General features: G+C 32.7%; 1 protein-coding gene across 1 annotated transcript; it reads right to left on the bottom strand.

Annotated features, from left to right (window-relative positions):
* Positions 1-446: 446 nt before the first annotated feature.
* On the bottom strand, positions 447-27,465 carry LOC114326403 (N-acetyltransferase ESCO1). Its single transcript, XM_028274765.2, has 4 exons — positions 27,108-27,465; positions 18,059-19,747; positions 16,787-16,951; positions 447-9,596 (listed from the first exon to the last, which is right to left on the bottom strand). The coding sequence occupies exons 2-4, from the start codon at positions 19,739-19,741 to the stop codon at positions 9,261-9,263; spliced, it is 2,184 nt and encodes a 727-aa protein (XP_028130566.1). The 5' UTR covers positions 19,742-19,747; positions 27,108-27,465; the 3' UTR covers positions 447-9,260.
* Positions 27,466-27,642: the final 177 nt, after the last annotated feature.

Genomic DNA, 27,642 nt, shown 5'->3' with positions numbered 1-27,642 from the left:
GTGTACTGTTGCACGGCGTGGAAGCTTGGACGTTAACAGTCAGCTCGTTACGACGTTTATAGAGCTTTGAGATGTGGGTATTTCGTCGTATGCTGAAAATTCCATGGACCGACCGCGTTAGAAATGAAGAAGTTTTAAGGCGTATGAGTAGAGAACATGAACTCACAGAAATTGTCAAGAGACGTAAAACATCTTATCTTGGACACATATTTAGACACGACAGGTATAAATAACTTCCTTCAACTTATTATGGAAGGGAAAATAGAAGGAAGACGCGGTCCGGGTAGACGACAAATGACCTGGCTGCGCAACATCAAAGAATGGACAGGATTAGACTTTCAAAGTCTAATAAGAAAAGACCAAAATAGAGAAGACTTTGCAGAAGTCATCGCAAACCTTCGCTAAGAAGACGGCACCCAAAGAAGAAGATTGATTTAAATAAAACATTTGCTGCAAAATGTAAAATTTATTATATAAACTTACAAAAACTTACTGTACAAAAATTCGAATTACAAAAATATCATTAAGTTACTGTGTATGGCAGATTCAATTACAGAGATTTATTTGTTCCACTTGTTCTCTTAAGTTTATTTAAAAGGTCGAACTATACATTCCAAACATAACAAATCCCCTGGTTCAGATAATCTCACTGCTGAAGTTTTTAAAAACGGCGGTTTTTCTTTTGAAACATATGCACCAATTAACAACAAATCTGGCTTTGTCTAGTATATTTTGTATAAGTATAAAATAAAACAAATCTGGCAACAGTAAGAAACACCCACAGACTGGAAATTGGGCATACTGTATCCACTTCACAAAAAGGGAGACATGATGGTGTGTGATAATTATAGAGGCATCACAGTACTCAACATAGCATATGAACTACTGCCCAACGTGACAGCATAGAAAACGCAACAGCAGTGACACACTAGAAGGCGGGAAAAGTTCGAGCACTATTACTGCCATATTACTGCGCAGATCGTCGGCCATTTTTCGCGTAGTACCAGACAGTGTAGAAAATCGACAGTGTTGCCGATTTGTACATAATTATCAGATTTACTTAACTTTTATGACATTTTTTAACATAATTTTATACGTATGCCTGTGGGAATTATGTCAATAATTGGGACATAACACAAAATATTGAAGATGAATGGCGATTGTAGTGTTAATCTTTTCAAAAAGAAAAGATCTTTTGCAAAAAGAATCTCTTACGGATAATAAAGCTAGTGCAATAACTGATACTGCAGCAATGCAGAAATAAAAAAAATCACGTTTTCTTAGATATCGTTGTCTGTCGACGTTTAAATGCCATCTGTGAGCAAATATTAAATTAGTGTTAGCAAAAGTGAAGGAGTAAAAGAATGTTACTCCTTTCAAACATTCAAAAAATGTTAAATTTTTTTAATCACATAATATAGTCTTCATTTTCACAAGATGAGGATGTGGAAATTTTATTTGAAAGCGTTCCAGATATAGTTTTATTATAGTACAATATATGATGTTATATATAACTTTGTTACAAGTATTTTTGAATTAACAAGTTAAGTTGAATAAAATAACTTTTTTCTTAATGTATTTTTATTACCCTTAGAAACTACCAAGATCAAAAATTTTAACATAATTTTTAGCAAAATCTGCTCATTTTAGCAGTGGCTTAATATAATTTCATATAGTGACATCGGCAACACTGATGAACGAACACATCACATCACCACTGAGATGTACTACTCGATCAATGTCGGCTCCGTACTTTTTAACTTCAAAGGCGGCATCGTAGTATGTCCTTGCTGATTTCGTTTATTATGCTGTGCCAACGTATTGTACAAAATATTGCTCCCCTACGCCGAACGAATAGTGGGAGGATATCAGTGCGGCTTCCGACCTAATAAATTAACCACTGACCAAATCTTTACAGTGAGGCAGATTCCAAATGTCGCTAAGGTGGAATTCCAAATATCGCATCATCTTATCCAACTAACAGAACTTACACTCACAGGAGTAGCGAGTATGGTCAGAATCCAGAACGATCTTTCAAGGCCCTGTCATTGCAAAAATGGACTAAGACATCAAGTATTTTTTATTTAACCTTGCTAAAATCGCTGATGACAAAATTGAAAGAATAATAGTGCTTGCCAATAAGTGTTACTATGGCTTCAGAAGACCGATGGCCTCAAAACTACCCAGAAAAATTATGAAACTGACCGTTTATAAAACACTAGTAGACCAGTGCTAACAAATGAAAAATAAACGTAGTCCCTTACACAGAGGGACCAAGAACTGCTTAAACGTTTTGAGCGCAAAATTCTAAACAGAGTAAGAAATAGCTAATAAAACTTCAGTATAAAGCACTAAAAATTATAGTTTAATTTTAAAATTTTAATTTATCTATTTGGGTTCCCTCATAACAAGCGACAATGACACATCTGAAGAAGTAAAATGAATGATACTGCTTGCAAACAAATGTTAGTTTGTACTAAGCAAGCAACTAAAAACAAACATTATATAGAATACTCATCACACCAACAGAATCGACTGGCGAAATACACTGGGGAAGGTCAGGCTCAATTAGGATTGTAGCATCACTAATAATGATGAAGATCTTTTAAGCCGTTATCTATAATCTGCATTCAAAAATTCTTGAACTCCATCGCTAGTCTTGTGACATTATCTAGTTCTTATCTAGTTATCAACTAGTTTTTGTAAGTCGATAGAATAGCCTATAGTGACAATTTTAAATAAACTTTAAGAAAACTGAATAATTGCTAATTTTTTAACTATAAACATCCTTAATTTAAGTAAAAAATAAGTTCTATTAAAAAATATACATATATCTAAAAGAATATATTATATTTATCAATATAAACACGTAACCATATTTTAAGATAAGACATTGTACTCTTGTAAACGTATATAAAAGTAATACTGACTATGAAGTTAAATCCTAAAGATATCAGCCCAAAGAAAAATCGCATTCAATTGCCAATGAAGTAGAAACAATTTTAGCGATACAGATTTTATCAAAAATAACCAAAATAGTGTTTTATATAAAATACTTACAAAATTTGGTACTCCTACTTATAAAATATACTTTTAGTTTATAAACTCGCAAAAAGAAGGAAGAATCTCATCATCAGCAGGATATTGAGGGAAATAGTAAAAGCCTAAATTGTATGGTACGGGAAAAACTGTGTATCGGCTAGATTTATAAATTAGATTGCCTGAGCATGCCTGAGCCATCAAAATGTTTTGGGTAAAAACCCTTTAAATGTCTACAGTTGTTGTGTTATACTACATATTAATAAAAATACTTATTGATGTTGCAAATATACCTGGATATTACCCAGGGCAACACAGGACTCTTCCCATGTGGTTGGAATTTGAGGATTAAAACCTCACATATATTGAAGTTAATGGCCAAATGAATACAAAACATTTTGGTGGCTCAGACATGCTACTTTTTGTAAGTATGATCTCTTGCATTTTTTAACCTTTTATACAACTTTTTTCAACTTTTTTAAACCTTTTTCTTAACCCGTGGTGGGTCTACGGGGAGGGAAAATGGCCCTAACAACGTCCAACAGTAAAGACAAAAGTTGTTGAAATATAAAAATATATTAGCTGAAACTTAAACCACAGACAAATCAAACCCAATAAAAGCGCTAGTTAGGAAAATTAACGAAACTTAAGTTACTATTTATGTCTTTTATGTAATTTGGATTTATCTTTATGTTTTTTGGTTAGTGTGTCAATAAAAGTTCCACTCCTAAGGCAAAATTTCCCCTCCCACGGCAAATGTCTAGATCTGCCACGAATTAGGTTATACATATTTTAGGGCATTTAATAACACTGATGATGGAGTAGTTAATCCGAAAACCTTCTGTGATTTAATGTAACCCTTATTTTGGGAATTTTAAATATACATTTTACAAAGGATCTCGCATTTTTTAATTCTAAAAACAACTGCTTTTTTATATAAAAGCAGACTGAAAATCTAAAAATTAAAGGAATAACGCAGAAAAAAACAAAAAATCGCCGGTTTAACTTAATTAACCTATGAAATGCCAATAGTGTCAAAATTTCATAAATGTCAATAGTGTCAAAATTTCAAAACAGGGGAGTAAACTTGCCTGACGCTGGACCAATTACAAACAAACATTATGGCGCGATAAATTTGAATTACTCCTCCTGGTTTAAAAAGAGAGCATAGTTTAATCGAAATCCCTAACCAGGCCGACATTTTTAAGAAAATGATTTTACATCTATATTAGACCAGGGCGGATCTGTAAAAATATTAGTACATTTGGACGTTGAGAGGTGACTCAAATTTTTTTGCAGAAATTGCTTAAAAATAACTCAAATAATAATATTTGAGTTATCCTCCCACTCAAAATGGTCCGGAACATTGTTTAAATAATCAAAATTTCAAAATATGAAGGAAAAATTCGATTTTTTTATTGGTTTTTTGAATATAACTTTAAAACTGTTCATTTCTGAGAAAAGTTGTACTGACTTAAAAGTTGAGTAATTAAATTTACTATAATATAGAATTGGTTAAAAATTTTAAAAATAGTCACCCTTGTTGCAAAATAGCAATACTTGCGAAAAAAAACCATACAAAAACAAGTATTCGCATTTTACGTCTTTCAACCATTTATGCTACACTTAGGACCTTCATATTTCACCCAGAAAAACTTTATGATACAGTAAAACAATACTGTAAATTTCATTAAGATCGGTTCAATAGATTTTGCAAAATAAATTTTGCAATAAAGCTTTCGCAAAAAAAATTCGTTTTTTAAAATTGTTACAGGACTGAAAATAAAGCAGATAGCAAGTTGAAATTTTTTTTGCGTATAGAAGTGTACAGTACCTTTTATTTGCAATTTAAAAAATTAAAATCGATTAACTTCCACGGCGTCAGGAATTTTTTTAAATAAACATTAATTATTGGTGCTACGCGCAGGACAGCGGATAGTTTGCTCTGATTGGGCATTTCAATGACCTTTGATAATGATTGATACATTTTAATTTTTATTACATTTCGATATAAATAAATAAATTTGTTTATTGCAAAATAAAAACACATACTCTTTCTTTTGAAATAACACTTTTTTTAGCAAAAACTTTCTTTGTTCATATATTTTAACTTAGAGAATAAAAGTTTATTATTTTTAAACATATGCAATTGTTTAAACAATATTTCACAAACAATAATAAAATTAGTTTGATTTTTGTGAAATTAAAATATTAAAATACAACAAAATATAGAGTAAGAAAATAATATATTAAATAAAGATTAGAACAAATTTTGATGGAAATCAACTTGTGTGAATCGAACACCGCTGCCCTGCACGCAGCACCAAAAATTAATGTTTTATTAAAAAATTTCCTGACGCCGTGGTAATTACTCGATTTTAATTTTGTAAATTGCAAATGAAAGGTACAGTACACTTCTATAAGCAAAAAAAAAATCAACTTACTATCTGCTTTATTTTCAGTCCTGCAACATTTTTAAAAAATGAATTTTTTTTGCGAAAGCTGGATTTCAAAATTTATTTTGCAAAATGTATTACACCGATCTTAATGAAATTTACAGTGTTGTTTAACTATATCATAAAGTTTTTCTGGGTAAAATATGAAGGTCTAAGTTTAGCATAAATGGTTGAAAGACGTAAAATGCGAATACTTGTTTTTGTATGGTTTTTTTTCGCAAGTATTGCTATTTTGCAACAAGGGTGACTATTTTTTAAATTTTTAACCAATTCTATATTATAGTAAATTTAATTACTCAACTTTTAAGTCAGTACAACTTTTCTCAGAAATGAACAGTTTTAAAGTTATATTTAAAAAACCAATAAAAAAATCGAATTTTTCCTTCATATTTTGAAATTTTGATTATTTAAACAATGTTCCGGACCATTTTGAGTGGGAGGATAACTCAAATATTATTATTTGAGTTATTTTTAAGCAATTTCTGCAAAAAAATTTGAGTCACCTCTCAACGTCCATCTAAAAACAGATGAGCCCTGGACTATATATCTCCTCTCAAACTACAATATTTTAAGAAATCCGAGCATTACAATAAGACATGAAGTAACGTATGTCCTAAAAGTTTTGGTCCAAAATTCATTGGCTTAATTTTAACTAAGATGTTGTATAAATTAGAAATAATAAAAAGTATCTACAAGTTGAATTGGCGGGTTAAAAAGCTGAAATCTTTCGAATATTCCAGAATGAAAATATTTCACATATGGATCATTTCACGAATATATGACTGTTTTGGATTATCGCGACAACGAGTATTTTAGTGTGCAACATAAGAAGTAGAAAAGTAAATGGTTATAATCTATAATCTAGAAAGAACTTGAGGAATTACATAACATCGATTTTTCGCAAAATAAAACAGTTTTTTTGTAGGATGCATAGTTTTTGAGATAAACGCGGTGAAACTTTCAAAAAATCGAAAAATTGCAATTTTTGAGCGCGAATAACTTTTGATTAAAAAATAAATTAGCAATTCTGCTGACAGCATTTGAAAGTTTAAGTCAAATTATACCGGTTTTAATTATTTGCATTGCTAAAAATTAATTTTTTTATTATTAAATAAAGCTATTTGTTTATAAGCAAAAAAATTGTTTATAATTTTAAAACATTGCTGAGGCCCCTTAAATAATCCGATTTTAATTCTGTAAAGTGTATTAGAGAGGTAAAACACCTCTTTATATGTAAAAAAATTAGCCAACTTCTAAATGGTCTACTTTTTGTTCAGAAAGATTTTTTAAAATTTGAACTTTTTTAAAAACATTTAGATTGCAAATTTATTATGCATAATCTATTAGGTCGATTATGAAATTTGGTAGACCGTTTAAATAAGTTATAAGAATTTTCTTAGCGAATTACTAAGGTTCTAAGTGCCACCAAAGGGGTTAAGAAACATTGAATAACAACAGACGTATTTTGCCCCCTTATTTTGTATTTACTGCTATATTGCAGAAAAGATAATACCTTAAGACATTTTTGACCAGTCGTATATCATACAAAATTCAATTATCTTTATTCTATTTCTCTGCGACTTTGTTCCAAAACGAATCGTTTTAAAGTTATAAACAAAGAAAGCAGAAAAAAATCGATGTTTTTCGAAATTTTTAATTATTTTAATTTTTTTATTAATGTTCCGGGCATATTTGAGAAGGAGCATAAGTCAATTATAATTATTGAAGTTGTCACCTAACTTTATCTGCAAAAATCCGAATGCCACCTCTCACATCCAAAAATAGACGTTTTTTTACAGATTAGTCCTGGTCTAATAGTTATTTCAATAAGTAACAATGTAATTTGCAATTTACTTTCGTTCTTCATATTTTACACAGTAAAATATTCGTTGTCGAGATAATCCAAAACAGTCGTATATTCGTGAAATAGGGTATAGAACCATTTATAGAACAGTAGCGGAGTGCGAGCAGGAAATACCACGTCTCATGTCAGAGAAGAAGAATAAAATTTAAAATTTCTGTGCTCTGTGAGTAAAGCGAGTTAAGTCCAAAAATGGTCGAAATTAGAAAATGCACTATCTGTATGGTAGAATTTGATATCTACATGTGTGTATAATTTGTCAAGTCCAATTCCATTTTTAAACTGAGAAATTAATGAAAAACAATATGTGTAAAGCGTGTTAAGTCCTGAACTTAGACGCATGATTATTTAAGAAACAGGAAGACTCAGTGTGTTAAGTCCCACAATTTTGGGACTTAACACACTGTACACTAATGAGTTATTAAGTGCGCCACGGGATGTTGCAAACTTTAAACGCGTTTATCTCAAAACGGTGTTTTAGGACTAAACTCTCTTTACGTACAGAGCACAGATTTATGAGAAGAATAAAAACCCAGAAATGTCAACTAGAAGATTGGCTCGTCAATACAGATCTTCTAAGAGTACGATATTGTTGGAATATAGGAAAAATAGTATTAAATATTGAAAGAGGCGTAAATGTTCCAAATACTCTCAAGCGCAACTCCTTTTTATACCAAGATGATGTTGTCAACTAAGATGAGTACACTCTGCCAATGAAAATTTCATTATTTTAGATGAAAAATATTTCAATTCTGAAATAATGAAGGGAAACGGTGGATTTTATACAGACACCTTATGCCGGATTTATACTCAGCCATTGCCGCCGCTGCTGCCGTTGCCGGAAACATTGCCCGAAATACGATATCGACGCGAGTGAGGTGTTCACATCAGTTCCTCGCCAATGTCCTCACAGCTCATTTCTCAAGAATGGAATGTGACGACAGCATCGTCTTGTTCCCTTACTCACTTGCCGCTTTGCCGGCGGCAAGTGAGAGAGAGAGAGTAGTTTAATGTGAATGCTTACTCGCGCTCGCGCTGCCAGTCCTTTGACTTCCATCTCGAAAACCGACTTTTGAAGGAGCGCCGTGCAATGGCAGTAGCATTAGCAGCGGCAGCGCGAGTGAGCTATTTACACATTCACGTTGCCCACTTCTCTGCCCAATTTTATTGCGCACCAACTGGTGCGCAATTTTTTACAGGGGTACATCCCGAACTTTTGTGGGAAGAGTCTGGGGTGATGATTTGGATAGTCAGAGCTATATTGATGACTGCCTTTCCAAATTTCTTCAGTTTGTCCACAAACATCAAGCTAGTGACGATATTATATTTTGGCCAGACCTAACAGCATGCCATTACTCAAGAGATATCGAAAACTGGCATCAACAACACCACATACCCCTTTTCCCACAAACGATAATCCACCAAACTTGCAGCAGACTCGTCCAATAGAGGATTTTTGGGCTTTACTGTCTAGGAAGGTTTATCATAGAGTCTGGGAAGCTCAAAATGAAGAACTATTAAAAGAGCGACTAAATTGATCTGAATTCTGTCCAGGACCTCGTGAGAGACATTCAAAGAAACTTGCGTCTACGTGGGCCACTCTACATAATTCGATAGTATAGTTTAGTTAAGTATTGAGTTGTAATTTATGATAACTAGTTAAATAAATTAAATAAATTAAAATTAAATAAATTTCTTCATTAAACAAATCCGATATATATTTTGTACCAAAACTTTTAGGACATATGTTATAGAATTCCTTCACTGCAATTTATACCACATTCTAAACTTTCAAAAAAATGCCAAAGAGAACTTTTGGCATAAGATGCATTTTTTTTTCATTTTTCTTTGGCTCAAGTCTAGGATTTGACTTCTGTGACACTGATAAAATAACTTATTATAACTTAAACATAGTAAATAAAGAAATTGTTAGTTTTAAAATAGCACTGGGCAAACCTCTTTCCTTGTTCTGTAGGGGAACTAAAGGCAATATCAGAATTTTTTAATGTATAACCTAAAATGAAATTTCGTTTTAAGGAATTCATCATTTCTGTTGCAATTCCTTGTTTTCTATTAGCTGCCGACACCCATAATCTTGGAATTCCACATTTTATCGGATACGTGGTCTCTGAACAAATGTCAACTTCGTTATCAACTGGAGAAAGTAATTTATAACCATCTGATTTAGCGGTAGCTATTAGGCAACCAGCAATTTCCCTTTTCTTTATATACAAGAAAGCCTGCGAAAATTCAATGATTATAAAAAAAATGTATAAAAGACCTAGAATACTAATACATTAAGGGGAGGGTATGGTTTGAAATCAACATTTCAAGCACATTTTTGTTATTTTTTTTAAACTATGGTACAACTATTTTATTTTTAAATTAAATAATAATTATTAAGTACAATTCAAAGAATATTCAAAAAAAATTCAAGAAAAAATATTGAAAAATAAGCCAACAGTAACCAATTTTTACAGACACCTCAAAAAAATGGATTTTGCGGTGGACATCAAAACTCAGTCAGTGGATGATGTGAAATAAATAATTCAAAAAGATTTTATTAGCTTATTGAGTTTTTCGAGGTAACACTGTTGAGTTTTTCTATTTTTAACGATTTTTGAATTCTTGGTATCACTCGGAAGTCAAAAAAGCGAAATTTTTTGTAACAAAAGGGTGAACATCAATATATTTATTATTGTTAAATAAAAAATAAGCATAAAACCAAATATATCTCGACAGCGTCGAGATAAAACCAAATAAATCTCACGAAATGTCGAAAGAAAATGTATGCAAAATTTCAGGTGGATCAGCCGAATAGTTTTTGAGTTGCAATGTACCGCCTTTGAAAGAAAAATTTTGAGAAAAATGCGTTTAAAGTTTTGACAACTTTTATTTTCAATTTCTTTTGTCTGTCAAATCGTAAAGTGATGCACACCGTAATATGTTTTCGAGTCGAAGGTAGGGATATTCAACAGGCTGTATCTCTGGTAATTTTTAGTCCAAGAGCTGGGAGCGGATTTTGCTCGTGATAAGTAATATGGAAAAACTATACGGGGATATGTTGAATAATTCAACATTAACTCAACATAACTAATTATTAGTTGTGTGCATGACTTTTGCCAACGGCCGGAAACCAGAGTGGGGGACGAGGGTAGTTATAAGGGGTCAAAGTCGCGGTTTTTATTATTTTTTTTGTGGCGCACGTGATCCGAGATAGTGCACCAAAATTTGGGAATAAGTAGACCATGACATAACTAAGTAAAATCCCCAGGGGCGGAACGCTGCGTGGCCGACAAAGGGGTGGGGGCAGGTGTGAATATAAAAATTATAAGAGGTTTTTTGTGACGTTCCTGATCGAGATAGTGCACCAAAATTTGGGAATAAGTAGACCATGACATAACTAAGTAAAATCCCCAGAGACGGAAACCAGAGTGGGGGACGAGGGTAGTTATAAAAGGCCAAAGTCGCGGATTTTATAATTTTTTTTGTGGCGCTCTTAATCGAGATGTGCACCAAAATTAAGGAATAAGTAGATCATGACTTACGTCATGATCTATTTACTCCCAAATTTTGGTTCACTATCTCGATCATGAACGTCACAAAAAACCCCTTATAATTTTATAATTTTTATATTCGCCCCTGCCCCCACCCCTTTGACGGCCACGCAGCTTTCCGCCCCTGGAGATTTTACTTAGTTACGTCATGACCTACTTATTCCCAAATTTTGGCCCGCTATCTCGATCATGAGCGTCACAAAAAAAATAATAAAAACCGCGAATTTGACCAATTATAACTACTCTCGTCCCCCACTCTGGTTTCCGCCCGTTGGAGACAGTCATGTACACAACTAATTCAACATATCCCCGTATAGTTTTTCCATATTACTTATCACGAGCAAAATCCGCTTCTATCTCTCCTACTATTTCTCCGATCAATCTGAAATTTTCAGAGAGCATTCTTGTAGTTATGCACTTTCATTAAAAATAATAAAAAAATCGAAAATTTCAAACCAATCCCCCTCCCCCCTAACTTGTCCAGTGCCCACGACGACAGAGTGTGTCATCACGAGGGTTTCATCAAAGGGTGCCGAAGACGCACGAGTATCAGGTGGTAGTATGTACTGCGTTACTAAATAAATCATTTAAGTACGTGGTAGGGCCGGCGTAGCTCAGGCGATAGTATGCTTGGCCCGCGTGCTGGTAGGCCGGAGTTCAAATCCCACCGCCGGCAAGAACAACTAGACATTTTTAATGTCTATAGGCCACAGGTCGACTTAGCCTGAATAAAATGAGTATCTTGGGTAAAACCAGGGGTAATAATAGGTGCGTAGCACTAGCCCTGTTACCTTCCTTGTATACCGTAGACCCTAGATATAGCAGACTACCCTGCTATTGGAATCGTGCAAGTTCGGAAAAGCGACACCTGGTTTCATAGCTCAGCAATATTTGTCGCACTTTTAATTATATTGACCAATTATATTAGTCCCGGTTGCTGGATACTTGTCAAGGCCATAGCCCAAAAAAAATTATAAGAAGAAAAAGTAATATTCAGGTTATGTTATTAAAAGGTAAAAAGTTGTATGTAGTAAAAATTAATTATTAAAATGCAGTACTGCAAGCAAAATACAATTAATTAAATTTACTTTTATATAAAAATTGCATATACCTAATATCAATATTGTGGAGCAATATATAATTTTTCTTCTTCAATGACAGTAGGTATGAAATATACGTCAATTTGACAATTTCAATTGACAATATGATTTATTTAAGAAAGTTGCAAGGTTTCTCCGCGACTCACGCACGATCGTTTCTCGTATCCCCTCCAAGTACTTGCACACGGCGAATACTCCCAAAGCCATGTGAGCGGCATAAAACGGGAGACTATTATTTTAAGTGCGTGGTACCAGCAAGTGGCGTTTGTTCAAGATGGGCACAGAACGTGTTAAGGGGAGGGTATGGGTTGAAAATTTCAAAATTTCCGATTTTTTTTTTTAGTTTAAATAAAAGTACATAAATTCAAGAATACTCTCTGAAAATTTCAGATTGATAGAAGAAAAATTACCGGTAATACATGTTGAATAACCCTACCCTCGACTCGCTTTGCACAAGTTCACGCCAGCACGCTTGAGTGTAATGAGAAACATACAACAGCTGTACCCCTTCTCTTTTGTAAATCACTCCTCGATTCAAAAACATACTCCGGTGTGCATCACTTGACGACTTGATACACAAAAACAGTTTAAAAAGGTGGTCAAAACTTTCAACACCTTTTTCTCAAAACTGCTCTTTTCAAAGGCGGTTGACATTGTAATTTAAAAACTACTTGACCGATCCACCTGAAATTTTGCATAGATTTTCTTCAGACATTTTGTGAGGTAACTCTTGGGCATTCACAAGGATGATTCATCTAACAGGAATAATAGACAAAACATACTGTAGATGAATAGATTTCATGCTGAGGAGACACCTTATACAGGGTGGGGCATTAGTGTTACAAAGTCCAATTACTCGTTTGTCGTAAGAGATACGAAAAAAAGTTATTTAGGTAAAAGTTGGGGCACACATAGTACCATAATTTAAAAATATTTTTAAATATACAGGGTCGTCCGTATTGACAGGGTGACACAAACTTATGTTTTTTTTAATGGAACACCCTGTATATTTTTACATTTTTGGATTCTCCTCGATGTTTCCTTTCTTAAAATATACGGTTTTGTAATATTATACGAGGTAGTTTAAAAGTTAATTAAGTTTTTTTGTTAATTTCGTAGCAAAATCTACACCCTGTAGAATTGTAGTGATTTGACATCAAATTTTCTATTTACATTCAAACGATTTTTAGTATAGTCTACTACTGTTAATCATTAATAGTATAGCGAAATGTTTAATTTTAGTATACAGGGTGGGTCGAAACTCGGAATGAGTATTTTCTGAGTTTTCTTAAATGGAACACCCTGTATTTTGGTATTGTAATGAAATTACATTTTATGGTACTTTTTTATTTCTTAAGCATTCCCTATACCTAAGTGCTTTAATTTGTAAGTTATTCGTCATTCTTTAAGCAAACATTAATTGCAACAAAAATTACGTAAAATTTCATTAGGTAGCCGTGAAAATATCCAATCAAAAGTAATTTTTCGAAAAAAAAATACATAATAATCTAGCCTGATCCTTAATTTATTAATATTGGATGAGATATCTAAATAGATTCGTAGTTAAGGTTGTTGGTGCTTAAAATATGAATCAAACACACAAAATTCTGCCTAGTTGGCTATGACACAAAATTTGCTTAAACATTTGACATTATGCTATTTATATAGTTCCAGTTGGTTTGATACCATTACTAATATTAATTTTTCTAATGAGGAACGGATTAAAATGGCTTTGTGCTAGGAGAGTATAACAAAAATTAGCTACTTGCAATAAAAATTTATCATCAGCAATTCCCTGATAGACGACAATCAAAAAGAGAAACTTTTGAAAGTATACTAAAACGGTTTCAACAGACTAGATACTTAGATTGTAAGAACGATTGTACTAATATGCAGATCCTTAGTGACACTAAGGATTACATTTAATTGCTGTTTTCTTCACTTACAATAGTTTTTATTCGAGCAGATTTATCATAATCTAAATGATCAGTCCGTTGAAACCGTTCTAGTATATTTTTAAACGTTTCTCTTCTTAGTTGTCGTCTATCAGGGAACTTCTGATGAAAAATTCTTATTGCTAGTAGCACATTTTTGTTATATTCCACTAGCACCAAAATCTTATTAATCAGTTTCTCATAAGAAAAATACATATTAGTAATGGTAGCAAAGCAACTGGATCTATAAACATAGTATAATGTCAAATTTTTAAGGAAATTTAGTGTCATAGCCGACTAGGTAGAATATTGTATGTTTTTATTAATATTTTGCGCACCAACAACCGTAACTACAAATTTATTTGGATATTTCATCCAATAGTACTAAATTAAGGATCAGACTAGATTATGATGTATTTTCGTTTCCAAAAATTATTTTTGATTAAATATTTTCACAGCCACCTAATAAAATTTCACGTAATTTTTCTTACAATTAATGTTTGGCCTAAAGAATCACGAATAACTTACAAATTAAAGCACTTAGGTATAGGGAATGCTTAAGAAATAAAAAAGTATCATAAAATATCATTTCATTACAATACTTAAATATAGGGTGTTCCATTTAAGAAAACTCAGAAAATACTCATTCCGAGTTTCGACCCACCCTGTATACTAAAATTAAACATTTCGCTATACTGTTAATGTTTAACAATAGTAGACTATATTAAAAATCGTTTGAACATAAAATAACAATTTGATGTCAAATCACTAAAATTCTACAGGGTGTAGATTTTGCTAAGAAATTAACAAAAAAACGTAATTAACTTTTAAACTACCTCGTATAATATTACAAAACCATATATTTTAAGAAAGGAAACATCGAGGAGAATCCAAAAATGTAAAAATATACAGGGTGTTCCATTAAAAAAAACATAAGTTTGTGTCACCCTGTCAATACGGACGACCCTGTATATTTAAAAATATTTTTAAATTATGGTACTATGTGTGCCCCAACTTTTACCTAAATAACTTTTTTTCGTATCTCTTACGACAAATGAGTAATTGGACTTTGTCACACTAATGCCCCACCCTGTATATATGCAATCTTACTGGAAGATACAATGTCACCACTGATAACCAGCAGCTATATGTAGGTAAGAATAATTATCTCCACTCTTATGGAATATGATCATGGGTGAGCCAATTGCCTCAACGCTAGACTCAGGTATCACATACTCATAGACAAAACAGACTGTAGATGAATAGGTTGCATGCTGAGGAGCCGTGTTATATACGCAATATTACTGAAAGATACAATGTCAGCACTGCTAACCAGAAGCTGTAGGTATGGGAGAATTATCTCCACTCTTATAGAATATGATCATGGGTGTGCTAGTTGCCTCAGCGCTAGACTCAAGTATCACATTCTTGGCTATGAACTGGTCATCTTACAGCAAATTTAATGGCACAGTCAATGATAGAGTGCAACGGGCTCTAACTGTAATTAAAAAATGGACTTTGAGTAAGGTAAAAACGGGTTTAAAACCGGTTATGTTAGATTGGATTTATAATATATAACATGGTTATAAAACCAATATTTAATATGTGCTATGTACACATAAAAATGTGCCGTCCTCAGTCTAATTAAGGTGCCAATAAGAAAGGGGGCTAATAATGGGCTGAGAAAAAACCTGAGCAATAAGAAATACAACAAAGAGTATTCCAGGATCTTAGTAAACTAAAGATCGCGTCATCAAAACAGAAAACGCGTTCCAAGATTGCATCTTTAATTTTGAATATTTTGTTGAGATATTTGGCACACATATTCGTAATATAGTAAATAATGACGGTATTACAGAGCCTAATTTGAGAAATATGTTAGTATGTGGAAATTACTCTATAATTAAATTAAATATTACAAAAAAAACCTGTACCGCCATTAGGAAGAACAAAAAAATACATGAACTTTCTTCAAAAAAACTTTTTTATCCCATGCCTAGATTTTGTGTCACATTGGAACTACTAAAATTGATTATATCAAGAAATCGAAAATATTAAACTAATAACTGATTAGGCAACATACAGAAATAGTCACTGGTCATTTTGACAAACTTGCGTCGGTTTTCTAAATGTAATAGCACCTGTTATCTACATCAGCGTTTCCCAACCGGTGGGTCTCGACCCACTAGTGGGTCACGGGCAGATTTCAGGTAACTCGTAGCGTGGCTCTTACAGTAGCTGAGTGACGTAGAGTACAGAATAGCGTATCATCATGGGTGAGGGATGGTCGCGAATATGAAAAACATCAGGAGGTGGGTCGCCAGATATAAAAGGTTGGGAACCAATGATCTACATCAATATCTGTTCACTGCAGTAGTGTATTATTTTTTATGTCTATTAAGTAGTGTTTGTCTATAATTAATTTATTATATTTTTGTGTAATAGATCCAAGTTGTCGGCTATTTGAAAAAATAGATTATTATTAATTGTGAGTTTTGTAGGTAAGTATATTTTATGTTAAAATAATAATATACAATAAAAAAATTATATTTATTTACTTATAATAAAACCGTTTTCTATTACTTCCATTTAGCGAGCCGATGAGTATATTGTCACAAAAATGAGCTTTCATCTAGACAGTGTCAAATACTGCCGATGCACTGTTGCCAAAGTTTCGCAGAACTTTCGAAAAAGGGTGTACTACTATCTCCCGAAGTAATATTGATGACGCGCTAATGTGAGCTCATTAAACTTGTAAATTAAATTATTTTGTTGAATATTAATTGAATTAAAGTGTTGAATAAAACAATTAGAAGTATCCAAAGGAAACATTACGTACCTGACAGTTATCTAAAGATATGTCTACATCGTAACAGCCAATATCCTGATTGATAACATGCATTAGCTCACTGACTTTTTTCCACCATATTTTCGAATCTCCTGGTAAAATTTGTATGATTCTACCATTGTGGTAAGTTGCCACGATCTTTTCATTTTTCCAGCCCTAAAAAGATAGTATTATTGTGAATTATTTACTCATATTATGAGGATAAACTGAGAAGCAAGACTCATATATATCCCGTAGTGAACTTTTGCCACCGTGCGTTATGGTTGGTTGATGCAGCCAACCTTTATTGTAATACGAGGTCTATTTGTCTCTTAAGGAGGGGGTATGGTTTGAAATCAACATATCAAGCACATTTTTGTGAATTTTTTTCGAAGCTATGGTAGAATTATTTTATTTTTAAATTAAATAAGCATATTATATTAAGTACAATTCAAAGAATATGTTAGAAAAAAATTAAATCCAAAATATTGAAAAATAAGCCATTGGTGACAAATTTTGACAGGCAGCTCACAAAAAAATGCATTTTGCGGTGGACATCAGAACTCGACACTCGATCATACGAAACAACAAATTCAAAAAGATTTAATTAGCTTATGAGTTTCACGAGGTCACAACGTCGAGTTTTTTTATTTTTAATGATTTTTGAATTTTTGGTATCAGTCAAAATTCAAAAAAATGAAATTTTTGGTAAAAATTTTGTGAAAGTCAACAGATTTATTATTGTTGAACAAAAAATAAGCAAAAAAATAAAAATATCTCGACGTTGTTACCTCATGAAATGTCTAAAGAAAATCTGTGCAAAATATCAGGTAGATCGGCCTGGTAGTTTTTCAGTTACAATGTCCACCGCATTTGAAAAAGCAGTTTTGAGGAAAATGCGTTTAAAGTTTTAACAACTGCATCTTCATCTTCTTATTTGTCTGCCAAATCGTAAAGTGATGCACATTGGAATATGTTTTTTGAATCGATGAATAATCTACAAAAGAGAAGGCCACCCTGTATCTCTGGTAATTTTACTCCGATTATTTTGAAATTTTCAGAGTGTATTCTTGAAAGTATGCACTTTTATTTGAAATAATAAAAAAAAATTAAATATTCCAAACCATACCCCCCCCCCTTAATGCAGCCAAGCTGTTAAAATACAATTATGGTATACAGCAATGTTGCCGATTTTGGCGGTTCCTTCAGTGACATATCTAATCGAAGCGTAATCAGTCTGTATGATAACGAATACCTGAATTATTGGAATATTCATATACTCACCTGGAATCTTAGTATATGCTGGGCACTGTGGTAGTTTAAGTGCATTATTTCGTCACTGGGATCCCCCATATGATACACGAGCCCACAGATATGGCATTCTGTTAAACCAAATTTCTTTTGTCCGGCATCCAAGAGCATTTGCGTATTCGATAATTTCTTGAACTGTTTGTCAGAATGGATAGATTTTTCAATTTTTGCAGGGGTCTTTGTAGATCCTGGGTAGAAAACTGGAAAGAGCTTTCCATTCATTGCTGACCTTGAAGTATCTGACATTTTGGTTAACACTGGAGTAAGATTTCTACCTCTCTTAGGACTATTTAGAGCCAATCCAGATGTAACATCACACATTTGTGAAATAGGAGATAATATCAAGTCCTCTGTACACATGGGTTGGTGTAAGAGAATTGAATTTTCAGAAGCAGCTATAGAGGTATGTGCTTGAAGAGTTATTTTACTTTCTAAAGATGTCTCTTCTAAACAAGAAAGAATGTTTTCAATATTTGTCACTGGCAGTTCAGGATCGTCTGCATAGAAGTCACTCATATCAAAACTGTTACGTTCTGTATTTCCGGATTTTTTATTTTGGTCTACCAATGACATTCTCCCATTGTCAACATTCAATTCTATGGTTTTGTTCATTTTTACTACGGCTTTAGATTTTGCAAACTTAAAGAACTTTTTATTGGGATTTGGTTGTGGTTCCGGACAAGATGGGTGTTTTACCAAGATTGTATTTTCTTTTGCAGGAGTTATGGCAGGTACGATTTGATTTGTTTGAGAAAAAGATTGTTTAGTTGGGACTATTTGATTTTGGTGTTGTAACACTGGATCTGTATTCTCTTTATTGATTATTAACTTTGGAGCTTGTTGGGAACTCTGTAATTTTTTTAGATCTACTATATAGTCGGTTATTGCGTTATTCCCAATTGCACTTAATTTTGAATTTACTAAAGTTGTTCGTTGTATATTTTTTGCCTTAGGTTTTCTTATTTTATGACTAACTCCTGCATTGATCTTTCCAATAATCCTACCTTTAGATTTAGGTTTACGTTTATTGAGAGTAGACGGTTTTACAATGGATTCTCTTTTGTCTTTAATTTTGTCCATGATATTTTCGGTATTTGAATAAAATAGTTTGGTTGAGAGGGCAAAATCTACTTCAGGAAAAAGGGTTGTGCGGACTCTAGAAGATTTTGGATCTAATTTGATAAATTTGTTTTGTTCGGGAGAATTATCAGGTGATAACTTGCGCTTGGTAGATCCTTCAGAAGAATCTAAAAGAGATTTATGGTACAATTTTGGAAGTTTACAATTAGTATCTAATGAAGCGTGAGGGGTTTTTAATTTGTATGTTGGAGACATTTTAGATGGAGATTCAGACATAAGAGATTGCTTAATAAAAGGACTTAAATGTAATGGCGACATCATAACTTCTTGAGTATCTACTATTCCTATTATATCATAGTCCCCAATATCTGCTACTGAATCTAAGGAACTTTGATCAAGCTTTGAAATATTTTCTTCATTTTCAAAACTTGAATCAAAATTGAGGGGGCTGATATGTCCCAAGTCAGAATCAGACCCACATTCTATAGGTTCAGAAGGAAATAGGGATCTTCTGCTATTATTGACATGTAAAACTTTCAAGGATTTACAATCTTCTGAAACTGCTGCAGCATTCATTTTGTTCTGTAACGTGAGAAATTATAAACTTTATTAACAATTGTATTAACAGGGAAATAATTGTATTATAAACAGCGAAAAAAGATTTTTCTGTGAAAAATCCGGATATCTGAAAGTTTTTTTGTTATTATAGGTCTATAGCAGGGGTCACCAATTAGTTTCCCTGAGGGTCCGTTTCGATAACCTATGATACTTCCGGGGTCCGGATTTATGCTGCCTGTGTCTGACTGTTCTGATTCGGTTTCTTTGTGGATTCTTGTTAAAAAATATTCCCTATAAACAAATCAGAAGGGTGCCGGGCGAAATTTTTGGGCAGAAGTTGTTTAATATATTTTTTAACAAATTCAATACATCACCTTTTTTGCCCGCGAAAATATGTTTTTACCATTTTTGGGTCATCTTAAATAAAAAAAGATCTGTCATTTTATTAAAACTTAAGAGTTTTCAAGCATCGCAAATGCATATTTTCTCATTTTTCAGATTATAAATCGCTTATAACTCGAAAACTATCAACTGTTCAGAAATATGGTAAGAGACCTTTATTGTTTATAATTACCCAAGAAATCTAAAAATACATTTTTCGAGGCAAAAAATAATTTTGAATTTGCTTAAAAAATTGTTTCACCCGGCACCCTTCTGATTTGTTTAAAGGGGATATTTTTGAACAGGAATCCGCAAAGAAATCGAGTCAGAAACATTTTTCATACGAAAGTGGCCTCACACATGGACTAATGTGGAAAGTAAAACTAATATCTGATTGTTTTTTGGTTACTGTATACTTTTCTGCAAGTTTTCCTGGTACAATAAATAAAATATAAATTCGTTGTGTATTGTTTTGATGTTATTATCAGTATATTTTGGAAACAGCAGTATTCTAAATTGTTACTGAGAATATTTTAAAAATTAGGAGTTTATATTTTGAATGGTAATGAAGTTTTTAGACATCTTCAATTTTGTAGAAAGGAAACTGAGGAATTTAAAATAAATAATCATAGTACAAAATGCTAATTAACATGTTATCTTTTCTACATTAGTTTCAATGCAAGGTGTTTGTTGCAAACTTATTAAATCTGAAAATTATTTTAATTATATGCACACCTGAAAAGTACTCCTGCTTAACATATATAGTAGAGAGCAAATGAATATAAAAAAATGCACATGACAATTTTATACTACAGTTTACTTAATTTCAAAATTAATTATTAGTAAGTATAACAATAAGGGGGGAAACTCTTTACAAAATTAAATTATCAGAGAGAAAAATTACATTTTTTTATGTACAACCTGTCTGAAGTTTGGAGTGAGTTTAGTGCAACTGGGTCTCATTACACGGCGGAATATATAAAAAATGTGAAGAACAGATATCATGGACGCAGTTTGGATTCCGCGATGCCTTAGGCACCCGAGAGGCTCTATTCGCTGTCCAAGTGCTTATGCAAAGATGCAGGGATGTTGACTGCGACGTGTATATTTGTTTTATCGACTATAAAAAGGCGTTTGATAGAGTAAAACATGATAAACTCATAAATATCTTGAAAGAAGCGGGAGTAGATGATAGAGACTTGAGAATCATATATAATTTGTATTACAACCAAACTGCCAATATTAAAGTGGATGACCAATTGACAGAGGCAGTTTCCATAGATAGAGGAGTGAGGCAAGGATGCATCCTGTCCCCGGTGCTGTTTAATATATACTCTGAATGTATCTTCGAGCAAGCGCTGGGAGAACTACAGGAAGGCGTATTAGTCAACGGAGTGCGTCTGAACAACATTAGATATGCCGACGACGCTGTAGCTTTTGCAGACAGTCTAGATGGTTTGCAAAGAATAATGTCGAGCATATCAGATATAAGTAGAGAATACGGACTTGATCTCAATACGAAAAAAACAAAGTACATGGTAGTCAGTAAGCGCGAAATATTAAATACACAGCTTTTGGTTAACCAACAACTAATTGACAGGATCGACAGCTACACATACCTTGGTACCAACATAAACAGCCAGTGGGACCACTCAAGTGAAATAAAACAATGCATAGGAAAAGCGAGATCAGCGTTCATAATGATGAAGTCCTTTTCAGAAGCCATGATTTACCTCTTGCTACCAAAATCTCTATCATCAGATGCTATGTATTTTCTACGTTATTATACGGAGTAGAGGCCTGGACACTTTCCGAGGCTTCTTTGAGAAAACTCGAGGCATTCGAGATGTGGTGTTACATGCGAATTTTGAGAATTTCGTGGGTGGATCGTGTGACTAATGTTGAGGTTCTACACAATCAAAGAGCGCAAACTAGAATATCTTGGCCATGTTATGAGGAATGAACAGAGATATGGCTTGTTGCAACTCATTCTTCAAGGCAAGGTTATTTGCAAAGAGAGGACCAGGGAGAAGAATATCTTGGCTTCAAAACCTAAGAAAGTGGTTTAATATATAGACAACCGGACTATTCAGAATAGCAGCAAGCAAAGTTAAGCACCGGAACGGATAGGCACCTTAAGAAGAAGAAGAGTCTCATTAGGGAGTTGAGATATTCATCTGTTAAGTGAGATCTCTACCGATTGATAAAGCAGCTTCGCACACAGAAGTTGAGCCAAACATAGTACACAATTTCATGGCCAAACATTTTCAAAATTGCCAAACACTAGGTATATTCTGAATTTATTGATGGTCCGCACAAAACTAGCTTATGGTCCGGATGCGGACCGCAGTACGCTAATTGGTGACCCCTGGTCTATAGAAAGAAAACCTATACATTTTCTGTAGAGATCTTGGTATATTTTTTAATGATTAACAATTTAGAAAAAAATGCCATTTTTCGATATTTTTCTTAACTAAATATTTGGGGTAAACTTACAAAATTTTATCTTTTTTAAATAGCGATAGCAAAACGTTTTTAAGTTAATCTGTTGCTTCGAAAACTGCAAAATAATGCAAAAATGTTTAAAATTTCAGATTTTTGTCCATTAATTAGTGTAAAATTTTTTTAGCCCCGTCACCTTTTTTTTGTAATAACATTAGTGAGAAAAACATGAAAATACAGTACTTCTATTCATCCAAATGAAAGTCTAAGTGTCAAACTATGAATATGAATCAATAAAACACAAAACTCTTCTGCAAAACTGTGGTTTCTTTTGATTTATAAACAAATGGAATAACTTTTAAAGTATTACTCATAGATAAAATATTTTTCATGTTTGAAAAGCTGATAACATTTTAGAAAAATTTGTAAGAAATAGAAATAGTCTGGGAAAATTAGATAAAAAGTAGAAATTATCTTTGCTAATTTGTTTGTAATAATTTTAAAAAGCAATTAGTTTCATTTTAAAAATAAAGACTTAAAACTATACAGTACATAGATGATTAATAACTAGAATAGACTAAAAAATTCGAGTTTTTAAATAAAAATATATTTTTTATTGTTTAAACAAATTACATTGTTTATTTATTAATAATAGTATTAAAATATTGCGTATTTGTAATGTACGCAAAAAGTAGGTACATAAGAATTAGAAAAAATTTCAAAGTCTATTAACTAGAACTGGAGATAAAGAAACTTAAAATATTTCGAAGTTCATTAACATGTTTGAACCCACCAGGAGCACACAGTAGCGATCAACAGGTGGCAACAAACGCGGTCCAAGATTGCGAAAGTTCTGCGAACTTTCAAAAGTGAGGCAACAGTGCGTCGGTAATTCGACACTGACATTGACGTTTATACTATCAAAAACCATCAAAAACAATAATTTTTATACACATAGGCGCGAAATGTTGCCAAGTCAGTGACGTTCGATTTCTTGTTATAAAAAAATCGATTTTTAGTAGTTCCAATTTGACACAAAATCTAGGCACAGGATAAAAAAGTTTACTTGAAGAAAGTTTTTGTCTTTCTTAACGGCGGTACAGGCTCCTTTTTTCAATATTTTATTTATTTATAGAGTAATTTCCACATACTAACATATTTCTCAAATTGGGCTCTGTACCGCCATTCTTTATTATATTACGAATATGTGTGCCAAATATCTCGACAAAATATTCAAAATTAGAGCCGCAATCTTGGAACGCGTTTGTTGCTACCTGTTGATCGTTATTTGCTCTTAACATGGTCCAACTAATCTTCATTTCAGCCTCACTTTTAACACTCAAAGACAATGCTGTCTAAGTATAATATTGTCCCTACTTTTTACCTAGTGGTTCTAGTCTAAAATATGCAACTTTGTTTTAAGTTGAAATGAGTGTACCTAAAACTGTCACCTTTTTAAATACAGACAAATATATTTTTATTTTAAATAGGTGTAAAAATAACAGCTTCACAATTTGACTGTCATGAGAAGATTGCCATGATGCACAGGCAATTTGATTCTATAGTCACGAGAATCAACAATTGAAGAGTACAGGGGAAAAACAAGAAATGTCACATTTTATACATATTGAGATAAACACTAATAAAGGTTTAATTCTTATGATATCTAAATATGACTTAGGAGATTCTTAGCAGAATTCTAACAATTATTATTCTATAATCTTAATATAATCTTAATCTATATTAACTTATTAATTTAATAATGCACCAAAAAAGTGCTAACATTCCTTATTTTTGTTCAGTGGCGTACGGACAATCCTGGTTCTTCTCCTGGGTACAAATTCTTAGAAAATTTATATAGACTGATCTTTCTAGTTATTGTCCTAAATCGATATTCTAGTCGATAGTACTCACTTTTTGCTACCACATGGCGTGAAAAACCAAAATTCATGGAAAAGTGGCATTCCTTGTTTTTCCCCTGTACTCTTCAATTTATTGTAGCTGGTATGTGTAATATATAGGATAAAAATGTTTGCAGCTGGAAGGCAGAGGTGTAACCAGTATGATCCTATGGGGGGGTTACAACTACTTCATGGTCTCTGGGGGGTATGAAATAGTAATGGTGTTACGCGTATAAAGTTTAAAGTAAATCCAAATGGGGGGGGGGGGGGGTTTGGTTATGCCTATGCTGGAAGGAACGTCTTTTTTCCCTATTGTGGCAGTCAAAGTGTTAAAAGTTATTCTAATTGTTTAATATGTTAAAAATACTGTTAATTTTGCAAAACAATTTGTAGTTTAAACTTTCATTTGGTATGCATAGAATTAATGTACAGTGGAACCCCGATAAGTCAGCCTCCGATAACCCGGAAGTCTGACTATCCCGGATCGATCTTCATCAGACAAACATTTCAACAATGAAAACGTATGTAATATATTTGAGTAGTAATGTGTATGTGATTCGATATTGCATCAGTATTTGATGGACTGTACGTTATTTAGATGTACTGTGCATAATATGTATTTCATGTTTTTGCAATGATAATGGAGTTTATCTGTAAGTATACCGTATTTTATTAATTTTTACCATATTCTCCAGTTAACCCGGATTTTCGATAACCTGGATCAAACGGCAGTGATTAAAACTTTAGTAATATCTATTTTAAAGCTTTCAATTATTATGTTTTAAGATTTGAAAAGTTTTGCAATTTTACCTCAAATATTGAGCTTTTTACTGTAAGAAAAAAAATCAAAGACTCCTAAATCTCTGCATAAAACAAATAGGTTTTCTTTATATACAGGCCTATACAGGGGCAGTTTCTCCATTGGTTCACTTGTGCAGTGAACACCCAATCAAATTTCATTAAAATACATATTTTTAAAAATCTCATAAATATCATTAAAATATTTTTTTAAATCTCATAAATATCATAGTATCATTAAAATATAACTGTATTTATTAATCACATAATTTGTTTGCACAACACTGCTATGCTAGATGCATGTGGTAAGTGCAGAATTCAAATTGAACCCAGCCACTATAGAGTAACCCTATAGAATAGAAGAACGAGAGCTCTTAAATCCATGAACCAGGGATTCTCCTATCTTAAAACATTGACGATTTGTGCACTGCATACAGAGACCGGGGCGAAGCGTTTCGATTCACAGTTTGGCATTTTCTGTTGTGGGATTTTATTAAATACAATATTGGTAGGTAGTTTTTTTAGGATGGTGGAGCCTTATTCAGTGAAGTTTATAAAAGAAAATGCAAATAGTTTTGAAAATCGACTTCTTATAAAAAGAATGGACTAACTTGGCCGGAGATAAACTTGGTACAAGAATGTGGAATAAGAAACAAAAAGTTTAAACATTGTTTTAAAGTTGAACAATATAGAAAAACTTATGTGGGTGATTATGATTGATTATGTGGGTGTGATAAACTACATTCTTTATTTTGTTTTCCATGCTTAGTATTTTCAAAGAATTAATTTCAATCTCGGTCTTTGGATGCCGTTAAAATAAACGGATTTTTAAACAGTTTTGACAAAGCCATTTCATTATTCATAACTTCTGCCTCCACTTTCACCACCGAAGAAGCGCCATCATTCAGTAGGTATCATATTCTGCACAAAACAAAAAAAGTGTGTGACATCCTGACTAATCGGGTCGAAGATAGGTTTCATTTTACAGAACATCTTTTGGCGAGGCCCCAAAAATTTTTCGTCTGTGGCGCTTATTCACCGTTTGTATAATTACATTCTTTAATTGAACACCCTCCTTAAATTACCACGAGCCGCCACTGGGCCTATAATAACTAAAGCACATTTTAGATATCTGAATTTGTCACAGTCCCGAACAGGGTCTTTTTAATTATTTCCCTGGCGTATATCTACACTTTTGCATTAGATATAGACTGTTTATATTACCTAGACACAATGCTTATACTTGCCAACAAAATATTTGAGAAAATCGTATCTTAAGCCTATTACAAAGTCATATGTATTTGATCAGTATCATTAAATTTCGTGAGGTAAATATACTGAACAGCAGGTATAATAATTAACACATTCACAGACACGCTTCACATGTATACATGTCTTCTTATGGAGTAAGTGACTTCATATGCAGTTGTGACTGTGAATGTGTTAAAACAGATTAACAATAAATTACTTTCTAACTAAACCCGAAGCCTAACCACACCATCAAATATGACAAACTAGCATTAAATGAATCTTCTTGTTATAATCTTGGCAATATCTAGTCTAATTGATGTTGATTCCTAGGTATTAAGGATTCTGGTTTCAGGTACATAAATTAGTGAAAGGCTCAGGTTTAATCTTGATTAGGGATACTGAAGATAATAACAAGCTTCAACAAGTTCTTCATTTCTTATAACTTGAAACATTTACTAATTTTAGGCTGTTTACAGACTCTAAATAAGTAAGGAAATTACATAAAAATTATATATTGGCTAATCTTTCAAACAACACTTATGGGTTTGAATTCTGAAGCTCCTATCTTATGGGGTTAAAGGTTAAAGAAAATAACACGGCTTATAGCTTACCGGATTTTAGAATGGTTGCAATATATTTTAATATTGTCCCAGCTGGTTATTTAAATAGAAATTACATTGTTACAAGAATCAAATAAACGTGATCCAAGAAAAATGTTTTGTCTATTTGCCTCCTTTTTATTTGACTGGCGCCAAACTGTGAACTGTCATTGGGACATCTGATGCATAATAACAAAGAACAAAATCTTGTTCTGTGTAATAAGTAGTAAACTTAAACTTCACACCATTGGATAATCAAGAGTTAAAGCTTAGACAAGGAAAGAGAGAGGACGAGTAATCCTATGACCAAAAGTGAAGCCAAACTGACACCAGAGATTTTGATCATCGACGTATCTTTGGGGTATTGTTATGCATTGAGTATTTAAAATAAAAACATGAAATGTATTTAAAATGAAGAATTTGTGTACGGTAAATATTTTATTAAGTTGCTCATATTACGTACATATGTTTCAATACATACATATGTTTTTATTACGAATTTTAGATGATGATTTACTTTATTTTTTATGAAATTTTAACCTTCAAC

The sequence above is a fragment of the Diabrotica virgifera genome, chromosome 4, assembly GCF_917563875.1.
Source record: "Diabrotica virgifera virgifera chromosome 4, PGI_DIABVI_V3a".
Lineage (NCBI taxonomy): Eukaryota > Metazoa > Arthropoda > Insecta > Coleoptera > Chrysomelidae > Diabrotica > Diabrotica virgifera.
The sequence above is the reverse complement of the archived record's forward strand: the minus strand, read 5'-3'. Positions and strand labels throughout refer to the sequence as shown.